The sequence below is a fragment of the Tiliqua scincoides genome, chromosome 4 (genome assembly GCF_035046505.1).
Source record: "Tiliqua scincoides isolate rTilSci1 chromosome 4, rTilSci1.hap2, whole genome shotgun sequence".
In the NCBI taxonomy this organism is placed as follows: Eukaryota; Metazoa; Chordata; class Lepidosauria; order Squamata; family Scincidae; genus Tiliqua; species Tiliqua scincoides.
The window spans coordinates 190,578,964-190,603,647 of NC_089824.1; the positions used below are offsets into that span (position 1 = coordinate 190,578,964).

Here is a 24,684-nt window from a genome sequence, read left to right on the forward strand (position 1 = left end):
AGGTCGCACGGTGCCGGTGGCCTTGAACTGGCGACCTGCGGATGTTATCTTCAGGCAAATGGAGGCTCTACCCTCTAGACCAGACCTCTTCCCCGTTTCAGTGAGAACTACAGACAAGTAAGATTTGATGCAGAGACGCTCAGTTCAGATATTGTCCGAGGTAGGCTCTGACAGCCTCCCTCTTATACTTCCTCTGACCAATCAGGTAAGGGATGTCCTCATCCCCATTACCTCATCCTCTCGTGACTGCATTACATCATCCTCCCATGGATGCTCTGGCCCCTTTCCTGTACACTTGGCTGCAAAGTCACTGTGACTCAGCACATTTACCCAGTCACCATTGGTCAGTCCATGGTCACATGGTACACTTTCCTTGTGCTTTACTTTAGCCTTAGGCTTATATCTGGTTATGGGCCCCGGGCTTTCAGGCCTTGCCATGCTCAGGCAGCAAATTTCCACAGGCTGTGGCTCGACACCCTGACAGGTAGGAAGTTAAATATGCTTCTCATTTCAGTACAGACAAGCAAGTACAGACAAGTAAGATTAGATGCATAGAGGCTCAGTTCAGGTATTGTCCTAAGCTGTGGTTAAGGTCACTTTTCTGTGATTTTGTGAAATATCTGAATTAACAAACCCTGGTTCGCCTTTTGTTTGGAAGTAGTTGGAATCACAGTTTAAGTGATGAAGCCATATATGGGTTTTGAGGTACCAATTATCCTGCCTGCCTAACATTTTATGATCAACCTTACAGGTGGAAGTCTGCTGAACCCAATTCTCCTCCTCCTGGAATTTTTTGTCTTGGTTTGTTCAACTTAACTCACTTTGCCTTTCTTCTCCTTGCAGAGATGCCCCTCTTCGAAGGTGTATTGTGGTCAAGCACTTAGGGAGGGAAGAGTTGGTGCTAGATGGGCCAAGCAGCAAATCCCCACCACTTAAGAGGCTTTGCCAAAGTGTGCAGGTGAGTTACCTGTGTAACCATGAGAAGGCTCTGCACAGGCATTTTTTTTCTTAGAATTTTCCTATTGTGGGGAATAAAGATTTTGTACTTTCATTGTAGAGATCAGAGCAATCAAGTAGCAATTTGGTGCTGCTGTGTGAATGCAGCTCTCTTCCCTTGCGTTGCAACTGAGATGGTTGTCTGTAATATGAATGTACAACTGACAGAGGCACCCATTAGATAGTGCCTATAACATCAGTGCTATTATTTTATAGTTCTTTCCATTTTCTTGCTATGCAATAAGAGCGCTGATGTGGCCGTTTAATAAGCAAAAATATGAACAAGGCTACTCTTCAACACATTTTTTTCTCCCTCCCCCACAGCTGTCACGTGCAAATTCCAGAAATGTTTCTTGTCAGAGATGTAATGTATTGAAAGACCTTTGGGCCCCACTCACGTCAAATTTAAGTTACTTCCACAACAGCTAGAAATTAAAAGTTTGCATGTATGTGGCCCATGATACACAGATTACTAGATGGTTGAAAACAAGGCTTTTACTTGCTTGATACTCAGGACATGAAGTCTTCTTCATGAGAGAAAGCTAAGCATCCTGTGTGACAGTATGGAGAGGTGTAGAAGTTCTTCTTAGTATGCTCTTGAACTAGCATGAGATGTATCCGGTGCTTGCAAAATGCAAGCTATAGATACTTGCACACGTATACATACAGTATATACTTGCCGGAGGTATGTTCTTCCCCTCTGCAGCTCACTTGTCCCATTTTTAAAGGAGAATTAAAGTATATGACTGGAAATATAGGCATTCCTGCTGTAGCAAGGCCCATCATTATATTTATTATGGAGATCATGTAACTGTTGCAAAATTGAGAGTGGACTAATAACTCTGGCAAAGTTGCCCTTGAATGATAATCTAGAAAGACTGCGGGCTATAAATCTGTTGGCACAGTAGCACTCTCTGCTGTCATTCAGATTTTCCAAAGCACTCACAATTAATTGTACTCATTCCACTTATCATATAAATGTGTTGTAACCTATGGCAGTATTGCCTTGTACACACTAATCAATTTATCCATCCACCATCCTTCTCAGCGCAGTACTGCTTTGTTAACACTTGATGCTAACTAGTTAGATTTACCTATTGCACTCCAGGGGAATAACAGGGATGTGTACTACTTGGAAGCTTTCCATGAGATCATTGGTCTCTGGAGCCAGACTTTGGTGTTCAGAGATGTCTACCCTGCTGAATAACTGCAACTCTGTTACAGCCACGCATCCCTTGTCTGTTTTGTATATATGCGTTCAGTATAAACAATGCTTGGAGAAGAAGTTAAATTGGAGGATTTATTAGTGATTTCGGTCTTGTATTTGCTGAGATGATAAATCTGTGTGTGAACCATACCTCTTCAGAGAAGAAAAAAATTCAAAGACATAGATGTGGGGGAACAGTGATCTTTCCTTGTTTATGTATAGGGGGTGTGTGGGTGTGTGTGTGTGTGTGTGTGTGTGTTAGGGAACATTTCATCATGTGACCTCCCCCCCATCTGCAAGTATACTGCCTCAATGAGACCTGGGCCAACTCCTAACTGTAGCGTCCCATTACAAGCCTCATATTTACATGTTACAGCAGAGGTGTAGGAGCCACTTTGCTCTGTGTCCCTGCAATGTTTAAAGGCCAGTTTTCAGGTCAGAGTCTGTGATCAACTGGGAAGGACTCATGCAGCAGACCCTGCCTTTGTTGTTTCAGGTTTTGAAACCATATGGCAGTACCATGAAATACATGGTGTTTGTCAGGATTCAATGTCTAAATGGGGGGCTAGTATCTTCCCCACAGTGTGATTGCGGGTTTCCCCGCCAAACCATGTACCACACTGTGTCTGGCTGCAAATTGAGGTTGTATACTGGCCCATGGTCTTTTTTTTTACTGAAGGTAACTCTGTGCTTGAATAGCTGGATGAATTGGACATTGATATTTGATCTAGTTTAAATGTTACACAAGCCCATGTATTATAAGCCATACACTAAAATAAATAAACCACCTCCTACCACTGTTATAACTTGTAAAGGGCATCACTTCCTTGCTGACATTTGTTCTTCAGATAAAACTGTCAGGAGCACATAGTTAATTGTCAGACACTCTCCTTCCTGCTCCGGAAAGCTGTTTGTGCAATGAGTTTCTGGGGTGGGGTGGATAGTTTGATTTACAGAAATGTATCAGTTGCCTATTCACAGGCATATACCACCACTCTTAAAGCTCCAGGCGGTTTGTAGTGTGTTAAATATATACTGATCACTCAGCAACTTAATTGATATACTGATCACTCAGCAACTTAACCTGATCGGGAAGTAAACACATGAGGTTCCATATCAATTTCATCTCTTTGTACGAGAATGTAGAATGCAACGTAGCATCACCTCTGATAATTACAAGGCACAAATGAAGGATGCAAAATGTGAATCGTACAAGGTTGAGGAGGTGCCTACTTTGTTTGCAGGAGGTATCAGGTGGAGTTGGTGAGAAACTTTCTTGAGCTATCATTGCAAGCCTTGTGCTGAGTCCAAAAGCCCATCAGGGTTGTATCACTACAAACTGTTAAACAGAATGATTTTTGGTACCATTTTGCTGCCTGGTGTTCTTGCCTCACTAGGATTCTGTCAAGAGCTACTAGGCATAGCAACAGTCAGGCTTGCTGTTCTGGCCAATGGTAGAACTTGATTGTGGGAAGTTCCATGGCAGTCTTGTTCAGCTGAAAGTGTACATAACTAAAATCTGATTAAGAGCTCTTAAGTGCTTATTAGTTCTCTGTTACTTATGCATATGGATCTTGCATAGGACTCTCCATTTAGAGGCTAATTAGCTGAACCCTTTTTACTCTTGCATGAACTTTGACATAGTGGCTGATGCAGTGCTTTCGCACGTGCAGCTGGTTCTGACTTACGTGTGCCAGAAGAGAAAAACTGAAATAAAACCAGTCAGGAATAATAGCAAAGCATTTATCATGCAGTAACTTTGTGACCCGAGCCTGTGCTTTGCAGTTCTTCCTCTGCTTTCTAGAAGAAGAGCTTTTGTGTCTGTGGTTCACTCCCTTTTGGGCCCTTGCAGCTCCTGCGTATTCCCCTTCCTTGCCAGCATGGCATAAAAATAAGTGAGGGGCCCATTGAGACTTTTCTGCTTCTCAAATCATATATCCTCTTTGTGGATTTTTAACAGGAAAAAAAGACTGAGAGCTCAAAGAAAGTCCATCCCAAGGTATTTACTGTGTAGCAAAAGCTTTCTGTTGATATATTTGTCACTCTGCTTACCCTTTCCAGCACTCCCCTCTTAACTGCTCTCTTTCACCCTCTCTGCACTGCAGTGTGTGGCCTCTTAACCCCACTTCTGACAGTTGCATGCTAGTTGTAGACATCACTGTCCCAAGGGGAGGGAAGAAGGGAGTGGTGGGATACATGCCACTGACCTGGGAATGTTGGAGAGGGACAGTGACTCAATTGTAATGCTAACACTTCTTTAGACTCTCTTGTACTTACCGAAAATGTAAATGCGGTTTTAAAACCAAAGCAATAAAAGGTGTGTGTCTCAGTGATAATACTTCTTAGGTAATATCTCCAGCTGGGCCTGCCAGCTGGCATCCTGAAATGGTGTTGCGTAATGCACAGCATGTTCCCACCCTTGGGTCTTTTTCTCCAGGCCAAACTACTCAGTGGGCCTATGAGCTAGCCTGCCTGGCACTTCTGTTCTGACAACTGAGCCAGCTCTGCTTCCAGAGGCATTGTTGAAATGCACATTCTTGTTACAGTGAAATGTGACTCTAGATTTTGTTTGTTGCTCTAGCCGGTTTGTAGCTAGCAAAGCTTAGTTGGATCAACATGATTGCTAGCTCTACCTCCTCTGTTGTTAACTTATGCAGAAAGATTACAAAAGTATTAACTCACCATTAGCTTTCCTATAGAAGGAGAGTTTGATTACAAATCCCTATTAATCCACTTGTTGATATTCTTTTCCAACCATTATGACTTTGGGGAAATGTAGCTCCTTTCCCGATATTTGGAAAGCTGCTACAGGTAGTTTTTTACCTCTGCCCATGAGACCTCGCTAATAGTACTTCCAAGATAGTGAAGAGGTACCTTATGAGGTCATGTCAACAAATATATGTATGTTGGTAATGCATGAGACATCCATTGAGTTGGTGCAACATGTATGGCATGGAAAATGCTTGCAACCTCACTGAACTACATGTACATATCTATAGGCTGGGTGTGTTCTCATTCCATGATGATAGACAGTAATAGAGCCAGAGCACACTAGCTATTGTACCAAATAAAGGTTGGCAAAGCTCAGTCATGGCTTCTAAATTATTCAACAAATTTTATTTACCCCAAGTCACAGTTTGGTCAGAACTGAAACCAATGGGTGAAGTAGATTTCTGGTTCTGGTTTGGAGGCAAAAGATGCGTTGTGTTGGCATAGTTTGCTCAGTACAGACATTATTTAATACACGTTTACCTCACTTTTCCTTCCTCTAATATGGGTGCCCAGCAAACTATGATTTGGTCAATCTAGGGGAGGGAAGAAGAGGAGAAGTGCACCACACCAAGACCTGTTGATGACATACCATAGTTTGGCTATTTTCATCTTAACCCGTCAGAGTGGTGGGCAGAAAATAAAAGCATGCAAGGGGCATTTGTGGTGGTCCCCTGTGCACACCCTCTTCCTGGCTTCAATTGGCCCACAGTCCAGCTCTTCCCTCCTATGCCCTGCTTTTGTTTAGTGCTTTCTTGCATATCTCGGCTCTCAAAGTGGTTCCCAATGGAAGAGCACAAGAAGACCAGCTAGCTGTACAATTTAGATGCTCTGCTGGCATCTCCATCTGTAACATGTTACTTGGAGATTAGTCCTGTTAAAATAAAATACCTAAATATATTCTGCTGAATTAAATGCTATGTGGGCTTGTTTCCATAGTGCTGTATGCAGGCCACCAAGAAGACAATTTTTTGTATATGTGTATTCATCTGGTTTACAAAGTTGCTGTCTCTGTGAAACTAGGGAACAAATCAGTGATACCGAGGATGAATGGCTGGTGGTCATAATTTCTTCCAGCACGACTTTTGAAAAGAGCTTCAGCTTTTTTGCAATAATATTCTTTTCAAGGCTTTACATTTTCCATTATGGGGATGATTAGATCATTGCCATCATGGTGGGCAGCTTAATACACACATAGAGCTACAAATAGAGCATTTATATAAATGCTTAGTTTTCCTTTTTTAGTGTACATAGGAGAAACCTTAAAAATGTGCATGTGTTTGTGCATGAATAGTAAGTGCAGTAACCACTTGTGGATTTACAACATGTCAGCCGGGTGTGCTGTGGGGCAGTATTGTAAAGGCAGTATTGTAAAGGATGGTCCAGACATGTTTAGAAGCTGAGGATCTAAGAGAACTGATGTGTTCTATAGTTGGCAAAGGCAGTAGACCTAAGCACATTTCCCTGGCAGCAAGGTCCAAATAAGATCATATTGTAAGACTCTTAGGGCACAATCCTAACTCACTTTTCAGCACTGACATAAGGGCAATTCCGCTCCAAGGTAAAGGAACAAACATTCCTTATTTTGAGGAGACCTCCATGAGTGCCACTGCAGGATGCAGCACATGTCCCATTGGCACAGCTATGCCTGTGCTGGAAAGTTGGTTAGGATTTGGGCCTGAGTTACCTATCGGGGAGACCTGGCTTGAATCTTTCTCTGCCATGAGCTGACAAAGTGACATAAGGAAAGGAAAGTCTTTCTATCGGCCTCACCCCCCCATTGGTATACAGCAGTGGTGCTCAAACTAGCAACAGCAGTGCACTCACAATGCAGTCCCTGTTCAGACCGCATCCAGGCATTCCACCTGGGTGCCTCACAAAGTCCTCCTCGTTAGAAGTACAGGAATGCCCCAGACAGTCGCGTTGTTTACCCGGCATCCCAGAAAGCCGCATGACAAGACATCTGGGCAGACGCAGCTGTCTAGAGCATCCCTGTCCCCTGATTTGGGGACTTCACGCTGCACCTGGCCGGAACCAAAAGATCCGCTCACTGACCCGACAGATCTGCGCAGACGCCAGATCCGGCCCCTGGGCCACGGTTTGAGCGGCCCTGGTGTACAGTGTTAATACAGATCTGTCTCACAGGCTTTTACTTATCTATTTCAAATAGTTATGTTCTGTCTTTCTACCACAACCCCCCCCCCCCATGGCAGCTTGCAACAGGACTAAAATGACTATAACAGACTCTAAGCAAACAGGAAGTAAAATAGTTATGGGAGGCTGTAGAAAGGATTACAGCAAAATAGTATATGGGAAGCTCTTCAAACTCTATGAAGCACAATACAAATGCACTAAGAATTAGGATTATTGTGGTATCCGTTTACAGCTCCTGAAAATTATGGGTGAAAACTTTTGCTCAAATACTAAAGGGAAATTAAAATGCATGCCTGTGTTCTCATTTGCACGTTTTAGGGCATTCAGTTCTGCCACGTTTTCTAGGCAGGTGAGAAAGTTTCTAGGTGAGATAGTTTCCTTACGTTTCCGGTTTTGTTATATGTGTGCCACGTGGCTGTAAAATTCTAAACAAAGTGCTGCGGGTGATTGCAGTGGAGAAAGCTCAGCTGGCTTGCATGATTGAGGAGCAAACCTATCACCAAAACTATTGTGTTAAATATTACCAAGGACTGTTTGTGCATTGAAAATAAGATACAGTTATAAATAGTTGGCATTTTTTTGTTTTAATCTAGAAATTTCTAAAATTATACAAACAAAGCAGGCAAAACAGCAAAGTCTTAACAATCATATGTGACTGTTGGTGCAGGTGTATGACTCTTAGTACCAGGCATACTTATTCATCATGACAGGTGACCAATATTGACCATTTATATTTGCTGAAGCCGAGCTTCAGTGAGGATTACTGCTGATGCACATAGTACCATCGGTTAAGAGAAATCTACCAATTCTCATTCCTGCCATGGATCCATTGTTTGATCTTGATCAAGTTTGTGTCTCGGCCTCAGTTCCTGATCCGTAAAATGCCAATCGTAGTAACATACATCCCTGGGTTGTAATGAGGGTATATACAAAGGTTGTGAAAGCTTTGAAAATTTAAGTTTGCATATAAACAAATAGTAATAATTACAAACAGTAATACTTGCAGGTATATTTTCTCAGATGGCCTTCCTTGCAAGTGTCTTTTAAGTTCAGATATGTATTGCATAGCAGCCTTCATTACATCTGGGGAAAAGAATCGTAAAACCGATGGAGAGCCCCAGAGGTGTTAAATTAATGTCACAGCTTGGGTTGAGAGATAAAACCATCCACAGATTTAAGCAGATGTCAGTGTGTGCTGCCTTTTGAGAAGGTTTGTGCAGCCCAATGAGGAGTGAAGGTACTCTTAAAAATAAAAGCAGAAATTGTGAAGCAGAGCTTTGGGACTAAAGGCAAAAGAGGTAGTAGGCTATGTGACTATTGAGTGCACGTCAGTGAAGGTGCAAGCGCTCTGTTTTGACTTTATTTCCCACACTCTTTCTCTGAATCTTAAAGTATCATGCCCTTAACCGTGTGGTTTTCTACAGATTCCTTGGGATTCGGAAGTTGATGTTTGGTGGCATGAGGTGATGAAAAATGCTAGCAAGGAGTGTGAGCCTGTCTGGTGTGATGCAGAAGATGAATTGTTTATTCTCTACACTAGTGGATCAACTGGGAAACCCAAGGTATGTTGCTTTAGTCTGGGCTGTACACCTGCATCTGTGCTGCAGTGCCTTGAGTAAGGAAAACGGAGAATTGTCATTGCTTGTTATCAGATTGCGCATGCGTTCTCTCTCTCTCACTCCCTCCCTATCACTCTGCAGTGTCTACATTTTTTTTTGTTACAAATAAAGTTCCCTTATGGTGCAGTTGCATAAGATCTATATGAATGATATCCACAGAAATTGAACGTTGCAGTTCATAGCGTTATAGCTTGGTTTCATTTCCTGAGGTGCATTGAGGAAGTAGTTTGTGCTGTAATTGGTTGTTTCAACATCCAAGGAAGGCTTCCAGTTCTTTGTACTACCTTTCTCCAAAGCTCTAGCACCATATAAATTCAAAGGAAATCCACGCATCTTCTGGGAAATGATGTGTAAAAGGTATAAAGCAGAAGCTGCACCTTCTTCCTGCAGCCGAGAATGTTTTGTAAATTCTGAAGTGAACCAAAAATAGATGTGTGTCTGTTATGGTATGAAGGCTGAAATTGTAAGTTGTCATGGCTTGGAGAGAGTGCTCCTGTTGCTTGTGGCTTATTAGTGATCAGCTCAGAAGCTGTTATGGAAAAGACTTGAGGCTACTGCTCTCTACTTAGCTGCCAGACTCTTGTGCATTTGTTTTTTTCTCTCCTGCCAGCAATGTTTAATTTGCTGAATGGGCTTTTACTATGTTTTAGGCTGCAGGCACAGATTCAGTGTGTGAGTACAAGTGACACTGCTGCCTGACTTGCTGCCCTCATTAAGGTTGCAATTCTATGGATGCTGGCCTGGGCATAAGCCCCATTAAAAACAATGGAGCTGGCTTGTGGGTAAACATGAATTGCTCTGTTAGTCTTCCTGCAAATGGGATAACTAGGATTTCAGCTACCACTTTGAAAATGCATCTAATTACTCCAAACCAAACTGAAGTCCTTGTGTAAGTTTAATGTGATTGTAAATATATTACATGACCTTTGGGAACCTAATCAGAATACCTGTCAGGTTGTGCTTGGTTCCTTGTATCTCTTCACCTTAGTTAGACTGCCAGTAAACATGGGCACATTCCAGAGAAATGTCATTTTGTGGTAATGTTTTCCTGTGTCAGGACTCACTTCACAGGCTTCTCCTTTGAGTGAGTGATCTGAGATGTGATGAGCTTTAAGGTTAAAAATAGACTTATCTGACGTAGTATTTATATATTTGGCTAATAGTGTTTGGAAAAATATTCCAAATGCAATGCTGGTGTATGTCCTTTTCTTAACACATTCTTTATTAGTATCTTTTGTTGCTTTATTTCAGGGTGTTGTGCATACAATAGGTGGATATATGCTTTTTACAGCTGCCACCTTTAAATATGTGTTTGATCACCATCCTGAGGACATCTATTGGTGCACAGCTGACATCGGGTGGATTACTGGCCATTCCTACCTCACATATGGACCTTTGGCAAATGGGGCAACCAGTGTCCTGGTAAGTTCAGTGTGGTAGGAGGTAAAAGGCCTGCAAACAGTGTTAGAATGTTGATAGAGACTGAATGGCATTTGTGGGTCATACATCATCCTCATCGGTAACTGGGAGTGAGACTGTAGCCCAGTAATTGAATGTGTGCTTTGCATTCTGAAGGCCCCAGTTTCAGTCCCTGTCATCTCCAGGTAGAACTAGGAAACATCCCTTGTCTAAAATCCTGGAGAAATCTCTGATCTATGCAGTTTGTCCAAATTGTTTCATACCTAGGGCCAAAGTTAGCATTCATGGTGCCTGCTGAGGGCTGGAAGTGACAATATTAAGCAGGCAGTGATATCATTAAGCAAATGGTGGCCAGAAATTAGCACTTTGTTCTCACATAAAAACTCATTAGTTGCAAATGGCAGAAGAGAAAATGTGCAAATCTTGTTTGTAATTTCAAGATATGAGAGAGCCCAAGTATCACACTGGGTGAGCCAGACTGTAATGGGGGCCAGATAAACTGCTTCCAGGGATTTGTGAGCCTTATGTTTGACACATAGACAATACTTAGTTCTGTGGCCCAATGATCTGATGGGATAAAGCTGCTTCAGATGTTCTTCTAGAGCCAGAGAGAGCAGCCACAACACTGTCGGTACCTCAGGATGAATGTGGCTTGTATGTGACTTGTACTGAAATTCTGACCAGAGAAAAGGAGTTCAATTCCCTGCTCTGATAAGCTTAAATCGGAGTACTGTGGTCTCTGTGTTCTTCTTTCTGCTGCTTTTTCACAGGTCCTTTCCAGTGACCAACAATCCTGGACTAGAGGTGACCACTGTAGTTGTTGTTTTAATCAAAGGATAATTATTCCAAGAAGACTTTTGTGTTGACCACTGCTGCCTGGGCTACAGGAGCATTGCTGCTGCAGCAGAGCCCAGTAGAGGTGGCCTGTGCTAATGACTGTATCTCCTGCTTAGTTTGAAGGGCTCCCCATTTACCCAGATGTTGGTCGCATGTGGAGCGTCATTGACAAGTACAAGGTGACCAAGTTCTACACCGCGCCCACTGCTATCCGCCTCCTCATGAAGTATGGTGATGAACCTGTCCGGAAGTAAGCATGACTCTAGGGGGAAGGAGGAAATTGTTTGTTGGTAATGACTTCCCCAGAATGTGCCCCTGAAATGAAGCAGTGAATTAGAATGTTTGGACTAAGCAGACTGGCCCAGCTTTCCCCCCGGGCACCTGTATTTTGGGTACATGTTTATTTCTAACTCTCACTTCTCCTAACACATCACCAAGGAAAGGAGAAAAGAGACTAAAACTTGGCTGGAACTTAGTCTGAGCCCTGGTGATTGCTAAAGAATGTCTGACTCTCATCCAAATGACTGTAGCTACCGTTGCCAACTCTTGAAGGACCATAGGTCAATGGAGGAGCATGTGCTGTGCATGTGGAAGGTCCATGCTTCAATTCCTAGCATGCCCAATTGCAAAAAGATCTTGGATAGTGGATCTGGCCTCTGGTTGGGACCTAATTTGCTGGTTAGGAAATCTCTATTTGCTGCCAGTCACTGAGGACAATGACAGGCTAGATGGAGCAGTAGTCTTGACAGTAGATGGCAGCTGCTTAAATATCTTTTCAACATAAGGCTTTGAAGTTACCTGGCAATGTTTCTGAGTCTGTTCAGTTGTCCTCCATGCTGCACAGCGTCCTCCATAAAGGCCTAACTTTAGATCATGTCTACAAACCAACTTCTGTTTGGGAGGTTTTTTCTTTTTATAAAATCCATGTTCTTTTTATGTCAGGTACAGCAGGAAGTCTTTGAAAGTGCTGGGAACAGTTGGGGAACCCATAAACCCAGAAGCTTGGCTTTGGTACTATAGAGTGGTTGGCGAGGAGAGATGCCCTATAGTGGACACCTTCTGGCAGACGGAGACAGTGAGTGCAGTTTGGTTCCTTTCATCCTTTATGAATGAGCTGGTTGTTTGTCTGTGTAGGTCCTGCAATTCCTAGTTCTCTCCAGGGTGTCAGCCTTTCATCTGAAAACTTACTGTAGTCTTCACTAGCATGCAGGCTGTTTCTTAGAAGTGCATTGGTGGTGCAAGTATGTCCCAGGACCACTTATATCTCTTTTTTTCTCCATGCTACTGGTAAAAGCACTTCAAAAACCCTCATTAAATCCCAGCTTTTTAGCCTTCCCCCTTTATTTCTGTCTCTTTCTCAAACCTGGCCCCTTCTGTTGTATAGAACAATGGCCTTGTTCAGAGATTTATTGTAAAACTAGAGGGGACAAGGAACTGGCCAGGAAGAGTCTCCAAGCTGGCCCTTCGGTTTTTCCTGTCAAAGGCAGTGGTTCTCACACATTTAGCACCAGGACCCACTTTTTAGAATGAGAATCTGTCAGGGCCCACTGGAAGTGATGTCATGACCAGAAGTGACATCATCAAGCAGGAAAATTTTTGACAATCCTAGGCTGCAATCCTACCCACACTTACCCAGGAGTAAGCCCCATTGACTATCATTGTTAAAAGAATATACATAAGAGCTTGTTGAAAGTACAGATCTATAACATTTCCCCCAATGCAGTCGCATACCATGGTAGCATGAAGTCTAATATATTTCAGTAAAATATTGAAATGAATGGGACCCACCAGAAATGGGCTCTTGACCCACCTAGTGGGTCCCAACCCACAGTTTGAGAAACACTGGTCTAAGGTCTTCCTGGTGAAGGTCCTTCTCAGCCACCCCACCCCTCCTTTTAACTCGCAACCTTCCTGAACTGGCATTTTGCATCTCCACAGTGCAAGTTCCCAATTCTAGGAGCAAGCTGAGCTGAGAAGTCCTGGGTCTGTGCTGCTTTCAGCCTGACAATATTCTTGGAGAGTCTTTTGGAGACTCCCCCCCCCCCAATCTAGTCATGCATTTGCTTGCTTGTCTGCCTGACTGGCTTTCATTGTTCTTCCTTCCTTCTCCTTCATTTAATGGACACCTTGCCCAGAATCTGGCACTGCTGTAGATGCTTGCGTACCTCCCACCCACCCCCACTAACAGATGATCTGGGGAAAGGGGGATAACTTTTTATTACCTAACTGGAAACTATGCATTAATTCACCTTTTGTACATTCTTCCCCTGCCTCCCCCCACTGTGCTTTTTTTAACAGGAGGGAGTAATTATTCTACTTCTTGTGTGGTGTCTGAGCTAGGGCTCAGTGTTATTAATTCTTGCACTAGATTAAAACAATCCTAGGTTATTAATTCTTGAACTGGCCAATGTTTTGATTCTGACCTGGGAGGGAAAAAGCAATCCTTTAGTTTAAATTATTAATTCTTATGTTTAAAAACAACTAGAAAAACCAAGGTTATGTGCATGTTTCTTTCAGTTCAGAAGCAGAATCATCTAGGGGTGTGTGTGGAAATTAGACATATGTCTGTTTCTGAACTGGGAGGAAAAACCTTATGGACCTCCACACAATTTCCTTATCCCACTGTGGTCCCCAGGCCAAAAGGTTTGCCCACCTCTGTGCCAAACTATGATTTAAATTGAGTGTGTGTGGCCTTGTGTGCCTCCCCCCCCCCCCCTTTGGCATGTATGGAGGAATGGGAAAGCTTCTGCTTTCACTTTTGAATAAAATGATCACAGTTTACTGTTGTATACAAACTGATTTATTTTATTTTTTTCACATTTTTATACCCCCCTTCCTCCAAAGAGCTCAGGGCGGTGTACACAGCTGCTCCCCTCCTTTTGTCCTCACAACAACCCTGTGAGGTAGGTGAGGCTGAGAGAAAGTGACTGGCCCAAGGTCACCCAAGAAGCTTCATGGCTGGGGGGGGGATTTGAACCTGGGTCTTCCAGGTCTAAGTTCACCTCCCAAATCACTACACCATCCTGGCTCTCTTGGGGATCTGTGAATTATTAACTGACTTTAATTGGTTCAAACCAGTATATCAAACTATAATTTGATCATAGTTAGTTCTAATTAACCAGTTTGGTTTCATATACTGGTTTTAATTAATTAGAGTTAGGTATTAAACCACAGTTCCTGAGTTTGGTATACAATAAGAAACTGTAGTGTGGTCAAAAGTGTAAGCACATGCTTTCACTCTTCTCCTCATACTTGAAGTGGGGAGAGTGAACAAGCTTGTGTCTTGCTGTTGCTTGTTTTCATAGCGCTAAAACACAGTTTAGTGTTGTCTGAACCAGGCCAATGATGTTCTCCATTCCGTAGCCTGGATTTCAGTGTGTTCTTCCATACTTGGGATCTACTCAGTTCAGGCAATGACAGTATCTAAGTAGGTCATTTTGAGCCAAACCACTTGTTATGTTCATGATTGTATTTGATGTCCTCCTCTAGGGTGGCCATGTGTTGACTCCTCTTCCTGCTGCCACACCAATGAAGCCAGGCTCTGCAGTAAGTATAATAACTTCTTATTCTATTCTGTTTATGCAATAGTGCACTTTTTTTCCTGATATCTGTGACTTTGGAATTGAGCCTGGGCAGGGAACACCTGCGCTACCAGGAAGCATCTCCAGGCTAAACAGTAACTGTTTTGTGGACACCTACATTTTAAATAAGTGAAAAGAGTTTTTGGTATTATGGCAACCAGTGTGAATGCTGCTCTGGACAAAATGTTCAAGTTACTGAAATTTCTGTTAATACTTCCTTAGTAGTGCAAGAACATGGGGGTTACTTTCATTTCTGGGCTAAGTACTAGGTCCAGGTTTCATGTCTTTGTTTTCATTTTCCTGTTCTTCAGAAATGTACTCTGAGTATTGTATTTCTTGGCAGACATTTCCTTTCTTTGGGGTTGTCCCTGCAGTGCTGGATGAGTCTGGGGAGGAACTGGAAGGAGAAGCTGAAGGTTATCTGGTAAGAGGCAGCTAAATATATAGCTAGCTAAACACAGTCAATGATTGAATGTTTCATGTTCCATGAAGCATAGGTTCCATTTTTTTAACATATCTACCTGGAGTATTTTTCCTATAACAGGATCATCTTGCTCAGGGCTCTCCAGATTCCAGCCTGTGGGCCAGATCTGGCATCCCACCTTTTCCCTTCCCTGTGTGAACGGTGCTTACTGTTCTGCGGGGGAGTCTTCCTTCCTCACTGCCGATCTCCCCCAAACTTACCCCGGCCCACCACTTCCGAGTTCTGTCGTCCCAGAAGCCAGTGCGTACTGATTTCCAGGCAGTTGTGGACCGCTGCAATTTGGGGGTGCAATTTGGGGGAGATTGGTGGGGGGAAGAAAGACACCATCCCACTGGGGAAAAGCACTGGTCACACCAGGGTCACTTTCCGGCTGCATGGCTGTCTCCAGTTTGGAGACTGTTGATCTTGCTGCAAGTGCCTTTATTTGCCTTCTGTCAAAACTACTTGTTTTGTTTTAAACTTAGAGGAATAATGGATGACTCTGATGCTGATCAGAACAGTGGTGTGAGGAAGGGAGTGTTTTTTTAAAATATATAACTTACTGCTGTGTTTTTCCAATTTGTAATGCTCCCCCACTGTTTCCATTCCAATACTGTCCACCATTAGTTCTTTGTGGGGAAAAGACCCGCAATACTCAGTAGTGGTCTTTTTTCTTGCCAGGAGGACTCATAGAAATGTTTGCTGGGGGAGCAGCAGGGAATTTGATTGGGAAAATGGTGCAGGGGTGTAGTTTAATGACCCCGTCTTGTGCCCCTGCTCTGATTAAAAAAGACATCAGCGCTCCTTACCCCATAACTGCTTTCAAGTTTTGTTTTTCAGAAAGAGTAGGAGATTCATAGCCCAATCCTATCCACACTTTCCTGGGAGTAAGCCCCTTTGACTCTAATGGAACTTACTTCTGAGTAGATACGCATAGGAATGGGCTGACAACTGGCAATCTCTTGCAACATCTCTGTTTTGGCCCTGGTTTGAAGTGTGACTGTACTTGAGTACTGATAGGAGGTTAAACTGGACTGTGACTGGACCACAGTTTCTCTCTAGTAGTAGTGGAAATCAGGACTACTTTGAGTGGATTTCACACAGGAGCTTTTAAGTAGCCTTAGATCAGGAGTAGATCTGCCAAATAGACCACTGCCCAGAGCAGGTCATAGTGAATCTTTGGTCAAAGGAATCTTAGGAATAGGAATAGGAAAGGAATCAAAGGAATAGGTCAAAGGAATCTTTACAGGGGAAGAGAAGGTATTGCTTGGCTGCTGTCCATGTTCTGGGTTTGGCTGCTACATGTCTGTTTATGAAAGATGAAACCATTCTGATCCATTTATTTCACAGTTACATTGTGGAGGGCAAAGCTTGTTAGTTTTTCAAAATATGGGATACAGACATAATATCTTGCTGTTTGTACCTTGAGGGCTGAAATGTGCGTCAGGCTGTCTTCGGTATTCCCAGGTGGTCTCCCATCCAAGTACTAACTAGGCCTGACCCTGCTTAGCTTCCAAGATCAGACAAGATCGGGCATGTGCAGGGTAACAGTTGAGTTATGCTCTGGGACTAAGTCATGATATTGCTTGGTGTGCTGGTGATGAATGTTGTCCTCACTTTCTTGCAAAGAGTTTGTGGTTATTCTATTTTATTCTCACAACCACCTTATGAGGTAGGATAGATTGAGAGATGTTCTTAGATAATTCCTTGCCCAAACAAGCTATATGATTGATTGATTTGAACGCAGATCTTTTTAGCCCAGCTCTGTTCACTGTTCAACATCAATGCCTCATGCAACAGTCAAGAAATTTACAGGAGTTGCACATAGCCACGTATGGTCCTGAGTTCTTTGTGAGATGAAGAACTCTTTGGAAGTTGCCCACAATTTCGTGTAGTATAAAGTACTCAAAGTGATGTGTGTTCTCTGCCTGTCCTCCCCTTTTAATATAACCTCTTATCTGTCCTTTTTCTTCAGGTTTTTAAGCAACCCTGGCCAGGCATAATGCGTACAGTGTACAAAAACCACCAGCGGTTTGAGACCACTTACTTCAAAAAGTTTCCTGGCTACTATGTGACAGGAGATGGTAAGGCTGCACCCAGCATCCTGGACCAAGGCATATCGGCATCCCTGGAGGGCTTGTTATTTATTCAGAAACAGCCGTAGAGACCTGACACGCTTTATTTTACATCTGGGTTCATTCTCTTCCTAAGGTGTGGTGGACCTGCAAACACCTTTGTGAGCTAATTGGCTAGTTTTGGTTGGCAACCTTCAGTCTCGAAAGACTATCGTATAAGCCTGCAGCACCCGGTATTCCCAGGCGGTCTTCCATCCAAGTACTAACCAGGCCTGACCCTGCTTAGCTTCCGAGATCAGATGAGATCCAGCATGTGCAGGGTAACAGTTGCTGCAGCCCTGAGATACCAGACTTCAACCTTGAAACATGCAGTGGTGCCCATGGTGCACTTCTCTTTCCATTTATTAACTTGGCACACTGCCATTATGTTTGATGGTCTTCTGAAAGCATGTGCCCTGCCACGCACCATGAATTAAATACTATAAGTAAATGTGACTTTGTAAACAATTGTATTCTCCATAACATTTTGGTAAAGTTGTATTCCCTTTACCTAAGTGTTAAAGTAGCTTGGGCTAAGAATATGCCCTTTTAGAACTTCTCATTATTGTTCTACTGCTTCATTTTCTTCATGTAGCTAGTGTATTTGCCCCTCTTGCCCCCCCAGGTATGCCACTGTACCACATGCCTCTGTCCCAGCCTCTCTTCCCCCGAATTCTTCTCACATACTCTTTTTCTAGCGGCTGCCTTATAATGGCCAAATTATTGGTCTTTTTTCCTAGGTTGTAAGAGAGATAAAGATGGTTATTACTGGATCACGGGTCGAATTGATGACATGCTGAATGTTTCTGGTAAGACTGAATTTTCTGCCTTTATGAAAGATTTACATTCCTGTACATTATTTAAATTCAGCATCTTCAGGCCTTGGTCTTTTAGGTGACATGAATCTTCCAAAAGAAATTTGGGAGAATGCAAATGCTAGCAGATGAAGTGAGGAGGGGGAGGGAGAGAAATGGGGAGGGTACAGAGGCAGACAGGGTGGATCAAGGCTTGGAAGTAGGTGGTATTGGCAGTCGTGGTGCCACCAGTATCCGATCCTCCTTCTCAGCCTTGATCCCTTGACCCAGGTCCACTCAGACTCGCACCAACGAAAATATCTAGCACAGGTCTGGGTAGACCTATTGGAGCAGAGGAGGCTTGTCCCAAGGCAAGGGAACAAATGTTCCTTACCTGGAAGTCCCTGGGAATCCAAACTCTTCCATAGGATGTAGCATGCACCCTGTTGGCATTGCTGCATTGGCTCAAGGGAGATGGGTCGGATTGGGCTGTGAGTTCTCTAAAATATGCACACCAGGTTTTTAAGAGTTCTTCACACTAGCATCACAGCTCAAGGAGAGGCAGGGCAGGGAAACTTTTCAGAGAGTATCATTCCAAAGAGTCTTCTCAATCACATATCGTCATACTGTTTAAATACAGTCCTGCTATAGCAGTGAAGTGCTTACATGATTTATAAAATATGGAACTTAATCATGCCTATTAGAATTAATATCCTTAATTGGCAGCAGTAATAGTGTCTTTTCACACAAAGCATTTGGATCGGCTCTTCCCTCGCATGGTTATATAGAAATTATATTGTACCATATCCTGTTTAACCAAGATTTTATAGAAAGGGTTTCTTACTTTCTGGTTTATTTTAGTAGGATGTCTCTGTTGGCCATATGCAATCCAAGCCAGGGGAATTAGTGTGAAATTCAGACTCCTCAGCCTATGTCATCATAGCAAATATTACTTCCCTGAGCTCAGCCCCTTCCTATTCATGTACTCCTTTAATGTGAAGATGTTTGGGGTAAGAAGGCCAATCTGAGAGCCTCCTTTCTTCCCATTTACAGGGCACTTGCTGAGTACAGCAGAGGTGGAATCGGCTCTGGTGGAGCACTCTGCTGTCTCGGAAGCGGCAGTGGTAAGCCACCCACACCCTGTGAAGGGAGAGTGCCTCTATTGTTTTGTGACCTTGAGGGATGGTCATGAATTCACAAAGACCTTGACTGATGAACTGAAGAAACAAGGTAACCATAATGGAATTTCCCATTTTGGTTGATTAAAGGGTCAGAGACAGAAACTGGAAGGCATACAGGATTGGGTGAAATCATCCTCGTCAAGGAATTGTTGAGGGGCAGAACCAATGTTTCCACAATAAGAAAGCCCTGTGCTGGTTCCAGAGTCAATTCTCTCCCTTATAGAAGAGGCCTTCCTGGGATGATCCCTGCCTTCTAACAATTCACTGTACACACCCACCCACCCCTTTGCTGTGCTCAAATAAAAGGGTCAGTTCTCAGCTCTGCCAGAAGCTAAATTTAGCTCTTGCTGTCCTTGATGCTGCCAGCTAGCACCCAGTCTGAATACATAAGAGCAGACTGCGTGCCTCATGGACAGGGCAAAGGTGTCATGTGCACAGCAACTTTCCATGCTCTTCTTTCCAAAGAAGCCATGGGAGGAGGGGGATGGTGCGGCTGACCGACCACCAGGCCATTCCCTCTGTTCTGTGTCTGTGTTCATACAGCAACAGAAATAACAAAATGAATTCATTTTTAATGAGTAGTAGAAAGCTTTTCCAAAGCTTTTGGTGTAGAAAGTAAGGACGGGCTTTCCAGTGGTTGCTGGCCCACCAGATGCCTCTGGGAGCATACAAGACAACAAGATACCTGTTTCCTGTTGCCACTCCCTTGCATCTGGCATTTAGAGATAGGCTGGCTCTAAAACCCAAACTGTATCATGATGATACAGTCATCATGACTTGTACAATGACATAATAATATTCACTGTTTTACTGTATTTTCAATCCTTTTTTTTAATGATCTCAAGTATGGAATTGAAAATACTACTTATCTTTGTAGTGGTATGGCTCCTGATTGGTCGCAATGCCTTTTCATCAATACAGGAATGTTGGAAGGAGGATGAAAAGATATGTAGGGGAATCCTTCATGGTTAATTAACCCCTCAAGTCACATTCGGAACCCCAAAGCAGGATTTAGAATGTCAAGTGGTTACAGGAGCTTGTGCTAAGGAGATGCTGTATTTTGAGCAATATGGAAAGCGTATGAAAGTTTAGATCAGAAGTTTTCGGATTGTCTCTTCTGAGGAATCCTGTGGTTTCTTTGAAGCTTTTTCAGGGATTCAACAATGAGATGATCACTAACAAGAGCCAGTGTAGTGCAGTCAGGTTGGACTTGGGGAAACCTGTGGATCTCCATAAAGCCCAGTGGATAATCTTGGACCAGTTGTGCTTGTCAGAGGAGAGACAGGCTGATAATGTAATACACAAGTTTCTCTGAAAATTGCTTGACATCCATTATCAGTCTCCTTCCATTGCCGGTATAGGTCATTCTTGTAATTCAAGCAAGGAGAGGCCGAACAGTCTTCCAGTGTGCCAGAATGAACTCTGTGAATCCTAGAACATGCCCCAGACTTCTGTGCAACACATAGAAATTACTTGGCAGAGTGATCCTGGAAGAAAGGTCAAGGTAGAATGTTGAGGAAACCCTTCTTTTAGGTCAGGAATAAAATAGTGGCCTATCTTTTCAGAAAATGAACCATTCCTAACTTTAAAAGAAAACTGAGCCAAGAATCTTAATGACAAACCTAAAGAGGAAACAGGAGGAAGAATATGCATTGTAATTGTCTATATTGAATCTTTGCAAATGTTTTCCAACCTTACTCTTTATGTATAATGGGGCATTCATATCACAAAACAAAATGTTGTCTTCCCTATAAAAACTTGGCAGATTTTTCATCCTCTAGTGATGTGTTCTGTGCTGGGTGCGAGTGTCCAGTAGTTTCTCCTTTCTTGGTGCCTTGTCTAGTTATGTTGTCAGCTGAATCATAGATACAGGCATCTAACATGCTTCATGTCCGCATAGATGTTTGAAGTCTTCAAGCAGTTTGCTCCATGAACTATGCCAAGGATGTCTAATAAATGTGTCCTTCTCTCCATTGCAGTTAGAGAAAAGATTGGGCCCATTGCAACTCCAGATTATATTCAGAATGCCCCTGGATTGCCCAAAACCCGCTCAGGTACAGTTTGGATTGCAGTAATAATAATAATAATAATATACAGTATTTATATACCGCCTTTCTTGGTCTTTATTCAAGACTTTATTCAAGGCGGTTTACACAGGCAGGCTTATTAAATCCACGCAGGGATTTTTACAAATTGAAAGAAGGTTCTCTCTTTCAAGAACCACCACATTCAAGATGTTACGCTCCGATCTGGTTTAACATTCTGGCCTCCATCCTCCCACGCTCCGAGCAGATGGAATAGCTCGGCTCAGCTTGCCAGCTGCTTCAAGGTCGCACGGTGCCGGTGGCCTCGAACTGGCGACCTTGTGGATGTTAATCTTCAGGCAAATGGAGGCTCTACCCTCTAGACCAGACCTCCTGCCCATTTGTATTGTACATTTGTAGGGAGCACAACTCCTGGTCCCAGGGAATGACTCTGGTCCCAGGTCACATGTTCTTCCTAGTACTTGAATGTTCCATTATATACTTTTGGAAGCAGATACTATAAGGATTTCAAGCTAATAACCTTGTCAGTGTCATTGTACTAGTGGATCCCTAAATTAACTAGAGCAAATGCCTTAGGCTTGGCTGAATTTGCTGTGCATGAGAATTGGTTTTGAGTGGCAGAAGGGATTTAAAGCACGCCATGAAGCACCAGGCTAGATATCCATATAAGTTTGAATAAGGCAAGGTAGCTTTGGGTGGACTTCACCTTTTTGGAACTAGGATTTTCTTTGGACATTTTGCTTAAGTTTACCCCAAGCTATGAGTAACTGTGCAGTTCATAGTATGTTAATGGAACAGACAGGTCTGGAAGAATTCATTAACACATTTCAGGTCTACCTCAAGCTTCAGTTGCTGTTTAAGATTAGAATCTCTTGTCTCTTCAGTGTTGCCAATAACTTCACAAGTCCACATTGTTGTGACTAGATCTAAATCACCCATATCTTAAAATCCTGCATAGCTGTTCAATTACTATTTGTTACTGGTATTTTTTTTTCTCATGATGGAAGTACAGTTGGATGTTGTGCTTCTATTTCTTCACAGGTAAAATTATGCGAAGGGTATTAAGAAAGATTGCCAAAAATGACCATGAGCTGGGAGATACCTCAACAGTGGCAGATCCTGCAGTTATAAATCACCTCTTCAACAACAGGTGTGAGACGATACTGTAGCAGGGCCTCCCGAGAGAAAATGGCAGCAGTGCAGCAATTTGGTGAGAAGTGTGCCCCATCCAGATAATGACTCTGTGTTCCTCAAGGAGAAGCCACTCTGTGCTGAGCAGAATGTAAAGTGCTGTAAATGACGAGAAGAAACAGTGGTGCTCCAAGAACCAGGCCTCTTGTGTTGTAGCTCTAGCTGTCTTGCCTCTGGCGAACTGTGTACATTACGCTGCAGACCAATACTGCGTCTCTGAAATTCCATCCTCCTCCAGTTCAAACAAGAACGACTTAACCTTTTAATTTCATCAACTTGTTTTGTGGATTTTCATTTTTTATTTTTAACCTGAGCTTAGACTGTGCAGGCATTGGCGTGGAAAAGTGGCTCTAATCTCGAGTGTAATTACAGGCCTTTGAAAGGCTTTGAGAACTAGCAGGCAAAGCAGTAATCCTCATGTTGAGGCAGAATAATTGGAACAAACCAATCCATCATTCTTCAGTTTAAAACAATATATATGCAGCCTCATAATACCTGAGCTGCATGTCATCAGCAATGAGAAGTTTTAAGTTTCTATCTTAACTATGAAGCTGTATAAAATTACTTTTTCCGGGGTTATCTCCACTGAATCTTAGCCCAGAATTGGCTGTTAGCAGTGGTAAGTCTTCTTCTAGAAAAGCAGTAATGCTGTCCAAATGTTTGGGGCTGTGTATGTGCATACGTGAACATTTGTGTGCATGTGCATTTAACTGAATTTTTCGAGAGCATTGTTCTCTGAAAGTAGAGATTGAGGAGCTATAGAGCTGTGTTTAGTGTCTGAAAATGAATTTGCTATGGCTGTAGATTGGTCCCATGGGAGTACCAGTTAAGTCTGGGTGGGGAGAGGATATACCATCATGTATGAAAAGCGGGTGTTATATATACCAAAGGGAGAAGTGACACAGGGCAATTTACTACTTCCACAAATTTCTTCAGCCATGGTCACATGGAGAAAAAGTGTACAGCTGCTGGTGATTCCCACTCATGACTGCAATGGCTCAAAAGAGTGCTGCCATAACAATGGAAATTGCTTTTAATATTTTTTATACAGTTGTCCTGTTTATACTTCTCTTGGGTATGTGTGTGACCAAAAATGAACACCTGCTGCTGCATTTCTGGAGAGGGGATACCACCAGCCTACAGCCATGTTCTCCTTCATAGTGATGAATATATCTGTAGTTCAAACCCACCAAAGGCACTGTGGTTGGCAGAAATTGATTTTAAGGTGTTCAATTCCTCTATCAAACAGGCTGAGATCTAATGTGGACATGCAAAGCTTTGAATAGACTTGATCCCGCAACCCAAACTAATCAGTGCAGAAAGTGTGGACAGCTTCTTGTTTAGATAGGTTTGAAAGGTACGTGGGCTTGGGGCAGTTTCTGCTGTCTGATTTCATTGTACTTAAAATAGCTTCTGTTCATATTTTAACGTCTACTACATTTTTAAAAGGGGTGTTAAATTTGGCTGTGATGGCCATGTTGTGGTAGCCCCAAATGTCTGCTTTGCCCTTGGAAATGTTTAACACAATCTTTCCAAAACCATGTTATTGATGAATAATGTTAGTTATACAGTTCTGATTTCTTACCTGCTCTTTGTATTCTAAATGCACCTGTCTATCTGTGGTCTGCAACATCAGTGTATATTTAACCTAATGCCCTGCAGCATTAAAGCTAGGCCAGTGGCTTGCTATGTGCTGTTAATAGGAAATAAGTCCTTTAAATCTTGGTCTAATATAATTTTGGTTGAGAAACAGCTAGAATTCTGTTTTTAATGGGAATAAATCAAAGGAATAAAACCTATAAACCAGTGATGGCTGTGGGGATATTTTTGTACGTAGGTTCCATATCTGGTCTTCATTTGTTTTTAAACAGACCAGGATTGTTTCACATTTTCGCCTTTATTGTACCTTCTGCCAGTGTAACTGCTTGCTTGATGAACGTGAATTTAACGGCTAGAGAATTCAGCAGAAACTTCACAGTAATTAGGAGGGCACCAGGACGCAGGTCTCTTGTTAGCTGGTGTGCTCCCTGGGACATTTGGCAGGCTGCTGTAAGATACAGGAAGCTGGACTAGATGGGCTTATGGCCTGATCCAGCACAGCTGTTCTTATGTTCTTAATTGGCTGCTACAACACTGGCATTTCAGGTATCCTTCAGCTTTGAGATGTCACAGTAGTACCAGCCTGATGCAGAATACAGCAGGTATCTCCTGGTAGAAACAATAACCTTAGCTGCTGCCTTGAACATATGCATGAAATAACTGGATTCACGTTCTGCAGTTGTTATACCTCTATTGAAGACTGAGAAGTCACAAT

General features: G+C 42.8%; 1 protein-coding gene and 1 pseudogene across 2 annotated transcripts in view; one reads left to right on the forward strand and one right to left on the reverse strand.

The window, feature by feature from the left end:
- Positions 1-24,178, forward strand: part of ACSS2 (acyl-CoA synthetase short chain family member 2) — a 55,140-nt gene extending 30,962 nt beyond the window's left edge. The window contains exons 7-19 of one of the 2 annotated variants that reach the window (XM_066624100.1): positions 844-958; positions 4,164-4,202; positions 8,551-8,688; positions 9,997-10,167; positions 11,118-11,251; positions 11,944-12,076; positions 14,491-14,547; positions 14,926-15,006; positions 17,021-17,129; positions 17,900-17,968; positions 19,007-19,183; positions 21,114-21,188; positions 22,221-24,178. In XM_066624100.1, the coding sequence (XP_066480197.1) occupies positions 844-958; positions 4,164-4,202; positions 8,551-8,688; positions 9,997-10,167; positions 11,118-11,251; positions 11,944-12,076; positions 14,491-14,547; positions 14,926-15,006; positions 17,021-17,129; positions 17,900-17,968; positions 19,007-19,183; positions 21,114-21,188; positions 22,221-22,348 (1,426 nt within the window). In that variant the 3' untranslated portion in view covers positions 22,349-24,178. The remainder of the gene's footprint in view (positions 1-843; positions 959-4,163; positions 4,203-8,550; positions 8,689-9,996; positions 10,168-11,117; positions 11,252-11,943; positions 12,077-14,490; positions 14,548-14,925; positions 15,007-17,020; positions 17,130-17,899; positions 17,969-19,006; positions 19,184-21,113; positions 21,189-22,220) is intronic. The other variant, XM_066624101.1, reaches the window with a different exon arrangement.
- On the reverse strand, positions 17,339-17,458 carry LOC136650055 (5S ribosomal RNA; annotated as a pseudogene).
- Positions 24,179-24,684: the final 506 nt, after the last annotated feature.